Below are 16,263 nucleotides of genomic sequence, written 5' to 3' on the forward strand. Positions count from 1 at the left end.
CAGCAAAGGAGACGGAACACGTTTACAAGAGTAAAAGCTTCAACAACGTAAAGAGTCCCATGTTTCCTTGGAGGTTTTATTTTGAAAGGGCTTCCCGGCAGCTCGTGAACGCAGCGCAGTGACTCCGCCGGGTTCAGGGCGCATGCGCAGCATTTCTCCACAGAGAGGAAACATGGCGACGTCCCTGATCTGCGGCCGTTTGACGGCCAGTCTGAGGAACTCCGGGGCCCGGAGCGCCGCCAGCTCCGCGTCCAGGGTGAGTGTGTGTCCGGCCCGGGGGGCGGCTCCGGTGGAGGGAGCCGGGGTGTGTGGCCGCGCTGCGGCTCCTCTGTCGGCCGCAGAGCCAGAGAAAGTGTCGGGCTCAGATTTGACTTTCATTGGGCTCCAGTGTTTTGGCTAACATGCTAGGTAGCAGGGGAAGCTAACGGCAGCGCAGCGGGCTGTCAGCGCCGCGGAGCCCGGGAGACTCCCAGCAGCAGCCGCTGACCTCCTGATGACCCCCAGGTCCGTCAGGGCCCGGCTGGGGGTCATCAGGACCGGGGTGTCTGGAGCCGGGTCCGGGCTTCGGCTCCGTGACCTCCAACCGGAGCTCCCTGCGACTTCTGTCCCGCCGTGTCCCCAGACAGAAGACCCCCGCTGTCCCCGCAGAGACAGGCCGTGATTCAGGGGGGACACCAGGGGGGGACACCAGGGTGTGACCGCGGACATGTTGTCGTGCTGAGGAACAAAACGTGTTAATGAAGACACGAGTCAGAGCAGGAGTCCAATAAAGAGGCTGACGTGTTCAGCTCTGATTCAATATACACGTTATGATCATACATTCATGTCAACAGACTTGTTTGATTTAATTTGTATAATGCAAATCATAATATACGATAAATATAGATCCTCTCAAGGTTCTTTACATTATTCAGTCTCCTGTGAATGAAAGGTTCTTTATCTAATCACCTTCTTAGTTTGTCTCATGTCACAGCAACACTGCGAATCATTATAATTATCATTATTATTATTATTGTTATTATTATTATTAATGTAGTTCTTCTGTATGTAATCCACGTGTTTTCAGTTGTGTAGAACTTCGTACTTTGTGTTAACAGTGCTCTATAATTTCTCATTAATAATAATATGATTATTACTGATAATGGGTGAGTGACAGTAGCTGTGTGAATCCAGCTCTGACAGAAGAGCTTCTCTCAGCAGCCATCTTGATTGAAGTAACCAACCAGAGCCATGACCCCTCTGAGCGCTGCAGTGGACACGTTCCTCCAGTGTCCACGTGTGATGTCCATCTTCAAAACCTCCACGTCTCTAAACTCTGTGAAACCTCAGCTTGAAGGTTCTGTCAGGAAACTACACAGACGTCTTCATCAGAAGTCTTCATCAGACATACTAACTCAAAGTTATTTGAACTATATGTTGAGATATTAATTGCTCCTCTTCCCCAAACTCTGTTTTCATGTTTTTCACCAAACGTAATAAAACTTAAGTATCAGTTCTATCGGCAGTGGGGCCCCTCAATTCAGATTCTGCTTAGGGCCCCATAAAGGTGCAAGCCGGCCCTGGATCATTTATTAATCCTAAATAAAGAAATAGAGAAGAAAGATCGACTAGACAAACAAGTTCTGAGTAGACGCTGTGTGGTTCTGTTTGAATATAATAATACACCAAGTTGGGAAACACTTGAATTTCCATCTTGGTTTCATTTCCCTCTTCAAGTTCCCACTGTTGCTTTTGTTGTGCTGACACGTTCTGGTTGTGTGGGAGTCTTTTTAACTTTTTTTGAAGTATCAAACCTCAATTACATTTCTTTGTCATAAGTGTTTTATAAAAACATCCTAGGGATCATCGACAGAACATGTTCTCTCTGATTCCACATCTTTCAGGCTCTGGTTCCAATTTCCACATGAAAGTGTAATAAGATATATAAAGTGAATGAAAAGGTGACGTAGCCCTCAGTCTCTTATCCCCGGTTCCTCCTCAGCTGATTTCATCCTGTGATGAAGACTGTGGTTCTGTGGTGGTTGGATAGACGTTGTAAAGAACGTCTCCTCCCTGTAACACCTTCTGCTCTTCCTCCTCCTCCTCCTCTGGCTCTTCAGGTCCTCGGAGGATCTTCAGGTCTGTTCGGAGGACACGTGTCTCAGCAGCACCCCCCCCACCTGCAGCAGCAGCAGAGGAACCTGTCCCTGCACGAGTACATGAGCATCGGGCTGCTGAAGGAGGCCGGCATCTCCGTGCCCGAGGGCATGGTGGCCAGCTCCTCAGAGGAGGCGTACGCCGTCGCCAAGCAGCTCGGTAAGCGGCTCCGAGCAGACGAGTTACACACCATGTCGTGGTCAGTCAGACGGGGGGGGGTATTTGATTCTGTGTCGACATGTTGGAATATCAACAGACGACTTATTTACCAACACACAACTTCTTCTGGTGTAATTTTACACCTTATGAAAAGGAAAGATAACTCAAGTGGAACGATACTGACACTGACCCAGTCCTGCTGGCACAGTGCAGTGGTGTTCAAGGACGTGTGTGTGTGTGTGTGTGTGTGTGTGTTTTAAATAACTGAAGCAAAGGCTGGTGTGTATGTACAGAGACATTCACACAGTCTAAATATAGCTTCCTCTCACTCCACTGGTGTCAGTTGACACTTGACTTTCATATTTCTGCCACAGGAGGAAGTTGTCGTGTAACAGGTGACGCTCTTCTCCAAACTAAAAGTAATGTTCCTTTAAATCCTCAGCAGTTAATCAGTCCTCACGTCTCCGTCAGCCCCCCCGTCTGTCTCAGGATTCAGCCTCCGTCTCTGTCTCTGCAGCGGCTCCTCTCTCACTAATGGACAGTAACCAGTGTCCCCTGTGGTCAGTTGGTGTTTGACAGGGTTGAATATGAATCCTGATTCAAATCCCTCAGTGAGTCTCATTAGGTTCACTTTTCCTCATGTGAGATTCAAAGGTTCAGTGCAGATCTGGGATCAGCTGCTGTGAAAAGAATCCACATTAATGTTAATGAAGCGAGTCCAATTAATGCTGACAACCTGTGGCCTCAAATGAAAATGAGCTGCAGAGGATCTGAAGCTTTGATCAACAAAGACTGAGAGGAACGAGGACAATCAGGCGTCTCAGTTTGTGTCCGTCTCAGTTAACTGTTTCATGTGTTGTGCGTTGTCAGGTTCAAAGGACCTGGTGGTGAAAGCTCAGGTTCTGGCCGGGGGCCGAGGAAAGGGGACGTTCGAGGGCGGACTGAAGGGAGGAGTGAGGATCGTCTACTCGTAAGTGACCGAGTGTATCAGACACTAATCCACTGCAGACAAACACCCGTGAACAATCTGACACAAGTCCCAGTTTGACTCTGTGCGTCAAATGCAACAACATCTGAGGGTGAAGCGCAGAAGTGTGATGACAGGGAATAGTCCACATATGGAACTATTAACATCTTTAATAACTCTGGGAGCACGATGCCACTGACACATGACAAGTGACATGTGTCACATGTTAGAGAACATGACACCTGACACATGAGAATCTCGTAGGTTAAAATTCACCTGAGTCAGGATGTGAACCACAGACTAAATAAAGATGAACAACATGACATCGTCCAAATACGAAGCCAAATCATCTTGATCGCCCCCTGGTGGCTGGCCTCAGTATACGTGATAAACCCTGTATCCTCCATGTTAGCAGATGGGACCAATGTTTTCAGAGGATCAAATTATAATTCAGTGTGATATTAAACAGGTTTGACATTGTGAACCCAGTGTAATCTTCCCCTTCCTCCTCTTCCTCCTCTTCCTCCTCTTCAGTCCCGAGGAGGCCCGTGACATTTCCTCCCAGATGATTGGCCGAAAGCTTTACACCAAGCAGACCGGGGAGGCGGGTCGGATCTGCAACCAGGTGTTCATCTGCGAGCGCAGGTACCCACGCAGAGAGTACTACTTCGCCATCACCATGGAGAGGACGTTCCAGGTCAGAGGACGCACACACAGACACACACAGACACACACACACACACACACACACACACCACACACACACCACACACACACACACACACTGGTCTGACATGTTGAAATGATTAGTTGATTATTCGATTGTTCTGTGAAATAATTGAGGTGAACTTTTCACTTGTTCTCTTTGGATTTTTTTCAAACTTTAATGATTATTTTTTTACCGATAATTATCAAAACAATAAATAACATGATTTTCATTCCTCTTGTTGATAAAATATTCAAATCAAGTGACACTAGAAAATGTACAGATTGAATCTGTGGCTCTGAATCGTACCAGCAGGTGGCAGCACAGTCTCAGAGCTGATGTCTGTTCCTGCAGATTTCATTGATCTAATATCAGATTTATAAACGTTGTTCATCACCGGTGGAACAGATTCTACAGGAATGAGAACAGTCACCGAGCTGTGGAGGTTTTAATCTCTCTGTGAAGGTGACGGTCACGACCCCGTTAAATTAATACTTATTGAAATCATCTTGAGCCATACAAACTACAGTGTGTACTTCAGCACTTCTGCCTCCGCAGTGTGACACAGACCAGACTCTGAGTTTGAAAGTCCTCGTCTCTCGTTGTTTTGTCGCACAGGGCCCCGTCCTGATTGGCAGCTCGCAGGGAGGCGTGAACATCGAGGATGTCGCAGCAGAGAATCCAGACGCCATCGTGAAGGAGCCCATCGACATCGTGGAAGGCATCAAGATGGAGCAGGCTGTGAAGGTGCGATCAATAACACACTGCGGGAGGAAGGTATCTTCTAAACAAGACACAGTCTCAGGACGGAGGAAGTCAGACGTCTCCCCCCGGTCGCTTCCTAGATCCTAAAGAATAATGTTGATGTAATTTAAGTTAACAATTCACAAATATTTTACAAAGTGGATTTTCAGACATTTTCTTTACTACACAACATGTGAAGCTGCGGTTTGAGTTCAGTTATATTTCAGTATTAAAAGTGAATTAAAGGCAGAGGACTCCACAGAGTCGATACTGTTTTTTAAAATTGTATTTATTCATCAAACTTCTTTTCATCTGAAGGTTAAACTGTTAAATATGAACAATCGTGATTTCTCTGAAACTATCAAAACGTAAATCATGACGACTGAAAGGTAGAAGCAGTGAGTCGGAGTTTGCAGTGAACTGAAGTCACAGAGTCTTATTGTTGGTGGTTGTGTTTACTGGTGTTTGTTTTGTCTTCTCTTCGTCTGCTCTGGATATTGAACATGCTGGTTGTCATAGAGCAGAGCTGATAGCGCCGCTCTCTGAGGAGCTGGAGCCGGCGACGCTCCTCGATCTTTTATTTATTTGTGTTTGTAAAACTCGGTTTCCAGCGAGACACGAAGAAGCTGCTTCTCTCTTCGGCCTCAAAGCTCCATCAGCCTGATCTCACTTATAGATGTGAGCTTCATTATCCTGGTCGAAAATATCACAAAACTCAATCAAACCTATGTAGTTATCAACTGGGCCCGACTCAGCATTAAGCCCATTTTAAATATGAATATTCAGCTTTTCCTTTTTGTTCATATGGAATATTCAGGGTCACTGAACGAGGCTAAAATGAGTCTGTGGGTCATCAGTACGAGCGACAACCTTCACGTGCACAGGCACTTGATCCCAGTCCAGTTCCCTGATCGTTGCTGCTGATTCGATGGACGATGTGTGATGTCATGTTTCTTGTGGCGCCGCAGGTGGCTGAGAAGATGGGCTTCCCGCCGGCGCTGGTGAACAAGGCGGCGGAGAACATGATGAAACTCTACAACGTGTTCATGAAGTACGACGCCTCCATGTTGGAGATCAACCCCATGGTGGAGGACTCTTCTGGCATCGGTACACACACACACACACACACACACACACACACACACACACATACACACTCATACCATGACTTCTGAGGACATCAGATTTACTTACATTCATTTTTGGCAGATTTGCTTTAGGTATTTATATATTTATATTAAAACCTGGTTTAACCCTAAATGTACTGTTTTCTGTTGGTGGTACTTTGACTCCACTTGGTCGAGTTCCTTCATTAAATACCAGTTAATGTGACACGTTCCCTCGCAGCCTGGGAGACGTGGACATTTAGTCATGAACAATCTTTAATTTGAATAAAATGACCAATGACACAGAGCACCTTCATAAACTCAAACTATGACACCAGATGTTTTTGACCTGGACATAGATCATATGATATATATCTGTGAGTACTTCCTGACACTCTGAGGAATCAGTGACAGTTGATTGTTGGTTCAGTGGAGTAAAAGAGAAGTTCAGCATCTGTAGCCGGGGATTGAAAATCTGATTAAATCCTGAGAAGTCTGAACTTGTGATGACAAAGTGAAATTCCTCCAGTTGGACGGAGAAGGAGAATCTGTCGCAGCAGATGGCGCCTGGAAGTGAATCTTCTGCTGTTGACTCTCGTGTCTCTCTGTCAACAGTGATGTGCATGGACGCCAAAATCAACTTCGACTCCAACGCTGAGTACCGCCAGAAGAAGGTGTTCGACCTGCAGGACTGGACCCAGGAGGACCCCCGGGACCGGCAGGCCGCCAAGGCCGACCTGAACTACATCGGCCTGGACGGAACCATCGGCTGCCTGGGTCAGTGAGCGCCGACACCATGAAGCCGAAATGTCTCAATCGCCCCCTGGTGTCTGGCTGCAGTAATGCGCAAAGATTTAAAAAATGACACATTATTTAACACCAATATTTTTTGTGTTAATTAGTTTTTTAATGATATAAAAACCTAAACATTATGATTGACAGCTGAGACTGACTCCTGATTGGTCGAGCATGTGTATCAGAGACCTCCATCCTGCAGCTTTGGAGACGTTGTCCATCTTTATTGACTGTTTCACATCAGAAATATTTAAACAGCACTCAGGGATCGACCTCTGACCTTTCTTCTGTTCAGTGAACGGAGCCGGTCTGGCCATGGCCACCATGGACATCATCAAGCTGCATGGCGGCACTCCAGCCAACTTCCTGGATGTGGGAGGCGGAGCCACAGCTCATCAGGTGACCGAGGCGTTCAAACTCATCACGTCTGACAGGAAGGTAAGAACACGCCTGCTGCTGCTGCGAGCTAATGTTAGCTTAATGTTAGCATAGCGTAATGGTAGCTAACGCTAGTGTTGATCTGAATATATGAAAATGTGAGTTTGAGCTCATGACAGTTTTTAATTGTGCGCGTTGTGGCCGGTGTCAGGTTCAGGCCATCATGGTCAACATCTTCGGAGGCATCATGAGGTGTGATGTCATCGCTCAGGGCATCATCATGGCTGTGAGAGACCTGGAACTGAAGATCCCCATCGTGGTCCGGTTACAAGGTACACACACACACACACACACACACACACACACACACACACACACACACACACTGAGCTGGCAGTGTCGGGGGAGAGTTCAGGGTCTTGGTCCAATGGCCTGGAAACATGAACCCAAATGAACTGTAGATTATTGTGTTTTTAAACACATGTGGACATTTCTCCTGCTGATGAAAAAGGTTATTAAACGACTTCAGAACTGAATCCATCGCTGTTAGAACTTTAACATGTTGGAGCACAGACGTGTTGTTGTTTGTGTTTAGAGCCTAAACGGAGCCGAAGCTCTCCTCAGGGAGTCGGCTCTTTGTTCTGCTTCTTTACACCTGCTCTACAAGGAGACATGGTTTTGTTTCAGTGGTTCTTTCCTATCGAGAGTTATTGTGTGACATTCAAACGGGTTCTTTCAAGCTGATAAATCACTTTTCATGTGAAATCTAAAATCTGGGATTTGTCTTCTAGGAACGAGAGTGGACGATGCTAAAGCTCTGATCGCTGCCAGTCCACTGAAGATCCTCGCCTGCGACGACCTGGACGAAGCTGCCAAAATGGTACACGCACACACACACATGCACACACACACACACCATCAGACACACACAGACATAGGCAAACCAGTATCAGGAGCGATCTATTATTAAACCCTTGTTCCCATCGTTCCCCTCGTTTCCTGTCTTAATGCAGTTTAATGAGATTTTATAAAACGGAAGCTAAAATAGAAAAAGTCTGAATAAACAAGATAATAAAAAAGTTGAGAATAAATGATGCAAAGTTAATTTGATAAATAGTCAAAGAGCCGAACTGTAGCGTCAGCTTCACCTGACAGTGATGTGATGGAGGCGGATTCTATTCAGTGTGATGAACGACACAACTCAGCAAAGTTCAGGAGTCGAATAGAGAACGGATTCTGAAAAGGTCGATGTCGTCAGAAATATACTGTTATTAATATTCATGTCTGGAACAGGGAACAAGTAAAGATGAATTTATACAGACGTGACCACAGTTCTCCAAAATAAAAGCATAAAAAAAATATATTCATGAAATATAAACAGAAGCCTGGTTAATGTGGATGTGTATAGATTTTAATATTTCAGCTGAATGCCCTCTCAGTGAGAAGCGTCGGTGGAACTCACGAGATGAACTCACAGAGTTTCTTCTTCTCTCTCCTCAGGTTGTGAAGCTTTCTGAAATCGTGTCCCTGGCGAAAGAAGCTCAGGTGGACATCACCTTCCAGCTGCCCATCTAGAAACTGGACCTCCCCTCTCCCCCTTACTTCCCTCTGCCTCCTCCCCGGGGACACCCCCCCACTCAGACCCAGGGAACGTTTATGATTTCTCTTCCTGACTCGACACGATGGCAGAACTCCGCTCAGACACGTTTCTCTTTCTCGTCCCCACTTCTCGTTTAACTTATGTTGCTCTTGAGTCCTTACGCACAAACCTTCACCCCCCCGATCTCTGCTTCACGCACACGCCCCCCCACTGTCCCTGCAGTGGAGTCGAGCAGTCGTTACCTTGGTTAGCTCGCTGTGATGAACTGCACGTCTCTGAAGAACCACTGCAGCACGTGGCCGTGCACGTGGCCGTGCACGTGGCCTGACACGGGAACGTGTCTGTCCTGCTGCAGTGAAGTGTGATGCTCAGGACTCAGAGTTTAGAGGAAGTTGTTACTGTCGAGGCTCCAGGTGTAAACAGGTCTGCATGTTGTGTGTCTATTTATTCTCCTTTAGTCTCATGTCACTTTGCCACCGTGTCCCCGTCTGGTCCAAATCCTCTCAGCTGTTTGTTCTCCATCATGTGACGTCAGAGTCCAACGTCCCCCCCCCCCCCCCCCCCTCCTCTTCCTCCAGCGCTCCAAACACAAGCCGACATTGTGAGTTGTATGTCATTTATTAAATCTTGTAAATAACCAAACTGATGTTCTTACTGTAAAATATTTATGCTCTTCAAAGAGTACGACAAAGGACAAAAAAAATAAACGCAGAGAACAACGAGTCTGTATTTTGTGTTTCACTTGATCTCAGAGCATGTGATCTGTCATGTGACAGGTTCAGGTTTGTCAGTGTGGGCGGAGCCTCTGACTGCTGATCTGACCAATGAGCTGAGGTTTAGTCTTCAGACGACTTCCTGTTGTACTTAAGTCTCTCACAGTCTGAACGACACACACACACAGACACGCACAGACGCACACACAGCTCTGAAGTTCTTCTCGCCTGCGACACGATGGACATCTTTGATCGTCAGAAGAAAGAAAGGTTCAGTCTGTTTCTGCCTCTTGAGCTTCTTCTCTACGGTGTCTCCATCATGGAGCCTCCCCCCCTCAGTGGCGCCCCCTGCAGACAGTGGGCTCCTGCAGTGGGTGGGCTCAGCGGCTGCCTCAGATTGATAAGCTTCAGTTTGTGCGGCTGCAAGTTCATTTCTGTAAAGGTGAGATAGGTTCTGGGCCGTGGGGGGGGTGATGAAAATATGAAAACAACTCAAAGGTTCCAGTTTGTTCAGAGGGAAGAGGGGAGGAGGGAGAGAATGAAAAATTCTCCCTCTCGCTCTCTCTCTCATTATCTCTCTCCCTCTCTCTCTCTGATGACTCATGCTGCTGGAACATAAACGTCTTCATACATAAACGTGAACAAGTATTTGTACAGCCTTGATATGTCGTCAATGTCCAAACTGAAATAATATGATTTTATTATTACACAGAAAATGTAGATTTGAACATTTTCAAAAAGCAGCAACGACTTTTTAAATCCCAGCATCTGCAGGTCGGACCAGAGAGTGAAGGTGGAGCAGAGGAGTAGTGTTCACTGCTCCACGCTGGAGATCACACACCAGTTACAGGCTTGAGTTTTAAATTTACATGCTTTGTGTCATTTTAGAGAAAATCTTTTTCTGTCCTTTGAATCGTTTTTAATCCTCAGTCGTCAAAAGCGTCTGAAACAGAATCTGAAATTCTGCGTCTGAGCAACACGTTTATTGAACATTTTATCTGGTGTTTTATTTTTCTGCTTTTGTTTTGACGATCAGCTGATCCCCCAGCTGCCCCGGCTCTTCCTCCGGTCCCGGGTCTCCGAGGGGCGAGGATGCCGAGGACAAACATCTGGACTGTTGACAAACATCAGTCCAGATGATGGAGCTGTCATCATGACCATGCATGAGCACATCCATATTAATATTCTAATGTGTGTGTGTGTGTGTGTGTTTGTGTGTGTCGACTTCCATTATGTTTGTGGTCGTTTCACCTTTAATATGAATTCTCAACGTCACCTCGTTTATTCCCACGGGCGACTTTTAGGAGCAAGAACTCCGAAGTCGTGTTTCCACAAATAGTCTCTCTGCTCGGCCTCCATCAGTCAGCGCTGGGAGCTCGGCTCTCTGTCACTTCTTCCTCCGAGCTGCAGCTCCTCGGCAGGACGCCGCCGCACACGCTCATTTCGTACCATTTTAAATTCTGGGGGAGATTTAAAATTAGCTCGGCTCTTCATTCAAGTTATTACAGCCTGAAGCAGCTCGGCTCCTGGAGACTGCGTCTGTAGAGCGACGACTCACCGGGGAGCGATGGTGACACCAGTGATTTGTCACAGAGCTGATTTAACACAGGTTCAAACCCTGAGAGTCTCTGATGGAGTGTAGATACAAACACATGCTGCAGCAAACAGGAGTTCATCAGTTTGACCACGGAGGATTCATCGTGTTGATGAGGTTTCTAACACGTGACGTGAAACCTGAAGAACACAAACGTCTCAGGATGAAGAAGAGGAGCTGGACACGTAGAAGACGAAGACGTCAACTTGGAAACACGAGGAGATTCCAGATCTTCTGGTGATGAGGGCCGATGCCGGTGTGGATGAGCTGTAAACAACAACACTGATCTGTCCACAGCAGAGTTTATACGTCGTGTCCGGCCTCCTGCTGCTCTACAGGCTCCACCTCCTGCTGCTCTACAGGCTCCACCTCCTGCTGCTCTACAGGCTCCGCCCCTCGCCTGGTGTTCCCACATGTTCCTGTTGGTGTGAACGAGTCGGACCCGACAACCTGCTGCTGCCTCACGAACACAGAATCCAGAGAACGTCCAGACTCGGTTCTCTGGACGTTCTCTGGATTCTCTGAGCAGAAGGAGCAAGGAGCCGAACTTTTCTACGTTTCTAAATCAAAGAACCTGAATTTGTTCATTTGAGATCTTCCTGCTCGTTGATAAAAGGTTTGAAGTAGAATCTGAATTTCTGCTTTAAAGTCCAACAGCAAGAATCTATAGAGAGTTTATTTCCTGGTTGTTGAGTCAGAATGTCTTGGCTCTGAGACCCTCGTCCCCTCTCGTCCACCTTCCAGCTGTAATGGCGTCGTGTCCGTCTGATTGAAGAATAACAACCTGCGGCGCTCTGTCTGATCTGGCGTCCGGCTGATGCTCTGTGTTGAGCGGCTCAGGTGGTTGTTGGGTCCGAGGTTTTATTCCCGTGAGGACGTTGTTTGAAAGGAAACGTGTCCGAGCTGCCGTGTCTTTGTTTCCAGACAAACACAAGATCTGCAGTTTCCTCAGTGGTTTCATTTCTTTCCTCTTTCTGCTCTGATGTGTTTTCTGATCTCAGACCTTTTTATTAAAGCTTCTGCTGCTCGTTGGTCTTCAGATGTGAAACCTGCAAACCGCCGGTGGTAATAAACACAGGAGGAAGATGTTCTGATTGTCAATTGTCGATGATGAAGAGAAACAAACACAGAACATCCCTGAGGTGGTGCTGCCTTCACTGCCTCCGTCAGATCCAGTTTGTTTCATGAAGCCTGAGCTGGATTTAAAACATCACACCAGAGAAACCTCTATCGAGCCCAGCAGGGGGTCTGAACCCGATTCACAGACCTGTGCAGCTTGAATAAGAGTGAACACGACCCGACCATCGGGAATCGAACCTCCAGACATCTCAAGAGATTCACTCTGACTGAAGGGTGAACTGATTCAATTGTGGGTCAAAGGTCACAGTCAATTCAAAAGTAAAGTATCAGGAACAAGCTGATTTCCTTCATCACTGGACTCGGAGGACGTGAAGAGAATTGGTCTCAAGAGGTCTTCTTCACCTGGACTCACAGTGACCTTTGACCTCAACATGCTGTGTCCTCTTGATATCTCAAGTTTGTCTTTGTTATTGTGACTCAATCGTTCAGAGGTCAAAGGTCACAGTGAGGTCATTATGGCTGAATGTAATAGGTCAGATCCCCTGGAGGCTCTGAACCAGCCTGTCTGTGTTTTAAATGTTCATCTTCAGATGATATCAGATGAACAGCAGGAGCTCCAGGTCGGATCAGATACATTCCTCCCTCCTGTGGTCACAGATCCAACAAAACTCACACTCCCAGAATCCCCTGGGGCGCCTGTTGGGTGACATTAAGCTCCTCGCTCGCCCGCCTCCGTGTTGACCTTCTACTTGTTTCCCTCCTGCACACGAAGCCTCTTGGATCATCACGGTCTCGGAGGAAACTCCATCATGCAGCTTTATGAATATTTGATATGATTTGTTCAGCATTCAGGTTGATCTGACTGTAACAGACCAAGATGGTTGTTTGTTAATCACGAACGGAACAAGATTTAATTCTCTCAGTTTGAACTGTGAGTCGTGATGAGCAGACGAGTTCAGAGGGAATCAGACCTGAGATCAGACGTCTGAAGAACCCGGGAGTTGGTCTGACTCCGTCGTGTGCAGCTGAAGCTCCTCAGCTCAGTAGAAGCTCCGAGGAGGCAGGAGAGGGGAGGAGTTCAGCTGGAGGCGGAGAGAGCAGTCCTGAAATGCATGCTGGGTAAATTAGGATACAAACAGGTGATTTCAAGTGTCAGGCTGAAGATCATCAGTTTGAACACATTAATCTGAATGAAGGAAGTGGTTCACGACTCACTGTTTATATCCTGTTTAACACAGACACACACTTTGAACTGAAGGATTCTGGGTAGAGCTGCTTTGTGTGACAAGGTGTCACCATGACAACGTGTGCTGCGTTGATGTGCAGCGGTGACAGTTTGTGTGTTGATGCAAAGCGAAGGTTGTTGTGTTTGTGATGTGCGTCCAGACTCAGCTTCTCAGAGACTTGTGACATCACTCTGACATTTGGCCCACAGGTTCTAACCCTAATCCCCCCCCCCCCCGCCCCCCCCACACACACACGATAATAGAGTGGTGTTTACTCTGCTGAGGTCAGAGTCCTCCTGTCACTTTCAGGTACTTTCTTCCTGAGTCGCACTGCGATGTGCGAGTGTGAGTCAGAGTGTGTGAGTCACAGTGTGTAGTCGTTACACAATAAAACATTAAACTTGTACGTTATAAAACTTCAGGCTAACAAAGGGATCTTTATGTTTCCTCCGGCGAACACATTTGATTTGTGTTGGATGAAGATGAAATCCTGACGCCTTCAGTCTTTAATGTTCCTTCTCATTGTGTTTCCATGTAATGATATTATGGTCTGTTACGGAGGTGATTCTATTATCTGGAGCCTCCAGCAGCTCTTTCAGCTCATCACCGTGGCGACCTGAGCCTCTGTGACATCATGGATCTGAGTTTCTTCTTCAGGAAACAGAAACAGGAGGAGGAGAGAGCGGCTGAATGTTGCTCCCTCGCCACTTCTTTTTAATTTGAATCTTTCTTCATCGATCAGTTTATGAACTTTTCAAACCAGGTCTGACAGCGAGCTTCAGTGTTTCCTCTTTTTTCTCCATGTTTGTTCTCCACCTTCTCCTGAGGGACTCACGAGAGCCCGGGGCTTCATTTAAAAAGGTTTGAATTTTTACTCAATTCAAACTTTTTTGAAATGTTTAAGGTGCACATTTTAAAAGAGTCGTCTGTCTGACACCTGATCCTTCTTTCAACGTGTTATTGTATCTGTGAAGACGTGTTCATGTGTTCAAAGCTCCTGAACATCAGCAGCATGTGGCTTCCAGCTGTTTACAGATGTTTCTCCTGTTTCTCTGGAAGCAGCTGCCGACTATGATGCAACAAGTGCGATTTGCATTTTCAGAACTTGTTGGGCGGCGTCTTACTGGAGAAGCTGCTGGACGGACTCGTGCTGGACGTTTGTCTCCTGCTGGACGTTTGTCTCCTGCTGGACGGACTCATGCTGGACGGACTCATGCTGGACGTTTGTCTCCTGCTGGACGGACTCATGCTGGACGGACTCATGCTGGACGTTTGTCTCCTGCTGGACGTTTGTCTCCTGCTGGACGTTTGTCTCCTGCTGGACGGACTCGTGCTGGACGTTTGTCTCCTGCTGGACGTTTGTCTCCTGCTGGACGTTTGTCTCCTGCTGGACGGACTCGTGCTGGACGTTTGTCTCCTGCTGGACGGACTCGTGCTGGACGTTTGTCTCCTGCTGGACGGACTCCTGCTGGACGTTTGTCTCCTGCTGGACGGACTCGTGCTGGACGTTTGTCTCCTGCTGGACGTTTGTCTCCTGCTGGACGGACTCGTGCTGGACGTTTGTCTCCTGCTGGACGTTTGTCTCCTGCTGGACGGACTCATGCTGGACGTTTGTCTCCTGCTGGACGGACTCATGCTGGACGGACTCATGCTGGACGTTTGTCTCCTGCTGGACGGACTCGTGCTGGACGTTTGTCTCCTGCTGGACGGACTCATGCTGGACGTTTGTCTCCTGCTGGACGTTTGTCTCCTGCTGGACGTTTGTCTCCTGCTGGACGGACTCATGCTGGACGTTTGTCTCCTGCTGGACGTTTGTCTCCTGCTGGACGGACTCATGCTGGACGTTTGTCTCCTGCTGGACGGACTCATGCTGGACGGACTCATGCTGGACGTTTGTCTCCTGCTGGACGGACTCATGCTGGACGGACTCATGCTGGACGTTTGTCTCCTGCTGGACGTTTGTCTCATGCTGGACGTTTGTCTCCTGCTGGACGTTTGTCTCCTGCTGGACGGACTCATGCTGGACGGACTCGTGCTGGACGTTTGTCTCCTGCTGGACGTTTGTCTCCTGCTGGACGTCAGCTGTCTGCGTTGTGAGGTGTTCGTAGAGAAGCTCGGAGTAAAATGTCAGACGACCTTTAAACGGTCACATCCATTAGACGAAGCCAACCAGCTTCCACGGCCTGTCCTTACCGGACGAGTCCCTTAAAGGACCTGACGGAGCCGACGGGGGTTCGATTCCCGCTGTGAGCTGCTCTTCTCTTCTGTCGTCACCAGGACAGACTCTTTACACGAAGTGAGAGCAACATATCGTGTTTCATGAGATGTGAAATCACAAAGGACCCTGGTGATAAACCTCAGCTTCTGGTTCAGAGCCTGATCTCTGCAGCTTGTGTCACTGACTCATGTTTATGGTTTCTGTTGTTTTCCCTGATCACAGACTAAATGACCTTCAATACGCACATATATGAATCCTTATTATTATATAGATGATATTAGGAGGCTTCACACGTACAGAGCTGAAGTTACCTCCAGGCAGTGATAACTGTCATCATATACAACACACACACACACATGATGAAGTGTAGTCACTGGGCTAACTGTGACTGTTATTTGTTCTTTATTCTTTTATTAATGAGTGATGTTGCCCCGACGCGAACCTTTCAGTTTGTGTTGAGTTGTGACGTTTGTGAGAATCGACACTGAAACACAACAGAAGAGTTTGACTTTAAATGTCTCTGAAGCATTTCACCACATCATGACGTGTAAACTACAGTTTTCAGCAGCAGCTTGTTTCCTCTCATTCGTCCTGACGATCCAAACAAACCTTCATGTGACCGCGCTGTTCCTAATAAACTGATCCAGTTCTGATGAGTCATGATTCCTTCAGCAGCTTAAAGACCTCCTCTGATCTGTTGACCTGTTTGTTACAGATCATCATCAACGATTTATTGTTTGTTTGTGTGTTGTGTTTTTAACCTGGAGCTGCTGCAGCGCGTCTGTTACTGAGTCTGTTACTGAGTCTGTAACTGAGTCTGTTACTGAGTCTGTTAGTGAGT

At 47.2% G+C, this 16,263-nt stretch overlaps 1 protein-coding gene across 1 annotated transcript; it reads left to right on the forward strand.

Annotated features, from left to right (window-relative positions):
* The first annotated feature begins 136 nt into the window (after positions 1–136).
* On the forward strand, positions 137–9,313 carry sucla2 (succinate-CoA ligase ADP-forming subunit beta). Its single transcript, XM_062402237.1, has 11 exons — positions 137–256; positions 2,100–2,295; positions 3,166–3,265; positions 3,797–3,959; positions 4,587–4,715; positions 5,681–5,819; positions 6,434–6,595; positions 6,909–7,051; positions 7,203–7,323; positions 7,783–7,871; positions 8,492–9,313. Exons 1-11 carry the CDS (start codon positions 143–145, stop codon positions 8,564–8,566), a joined length of 1,431 nt encoding a protein of 476 aa, XP_062258221.1. The 5' UTR covers positions 137–142; the 3' UTR covers positions 8,567–9,313.
* The last annotated feature ends 6,950 nt before the right edge of the window (positions 9,314–16,263 follow it).

The sequence above is a fragment of the Platichthys flesus genome, chromosome 13 (genome assembly GCF_949316205.1).
Source record: "Platichthys flesus chromosome 13, fPlaFle2.1, whole genome shotgun sequence".
In the NCBI taxonomy this organism is placed as follows: domain Eukaryota; kingdom Metazoa; phylum Chordata; class Actinopteri; order Pleuronectiformes; family Pleuronectidae; genus Platichthys; species Platichthys flesus.

Coding starts and splice junctions, on each gene's coding strand:
- sucla2 (XM_062402237.1), top strand. CDS start 143: ATGCGCAGCATTTCTCCACAGAGAGGAAACATGGCGACGTCCCTGATC. Junction 4,716..5,680: donor AGATGGAGCAGGCTGTGAAG/GTGCGATCAATA, acceptor GTGGCGCCGCAG/GTGGCTGAGAAGATGGGCTT. Junction 5,820..6,433: donor GGAGGACTCTTCTGGCATCG/GTACACACACAC, acceptor CTCTGTCAACAG/TGATGTGCATGGACGCCAAA.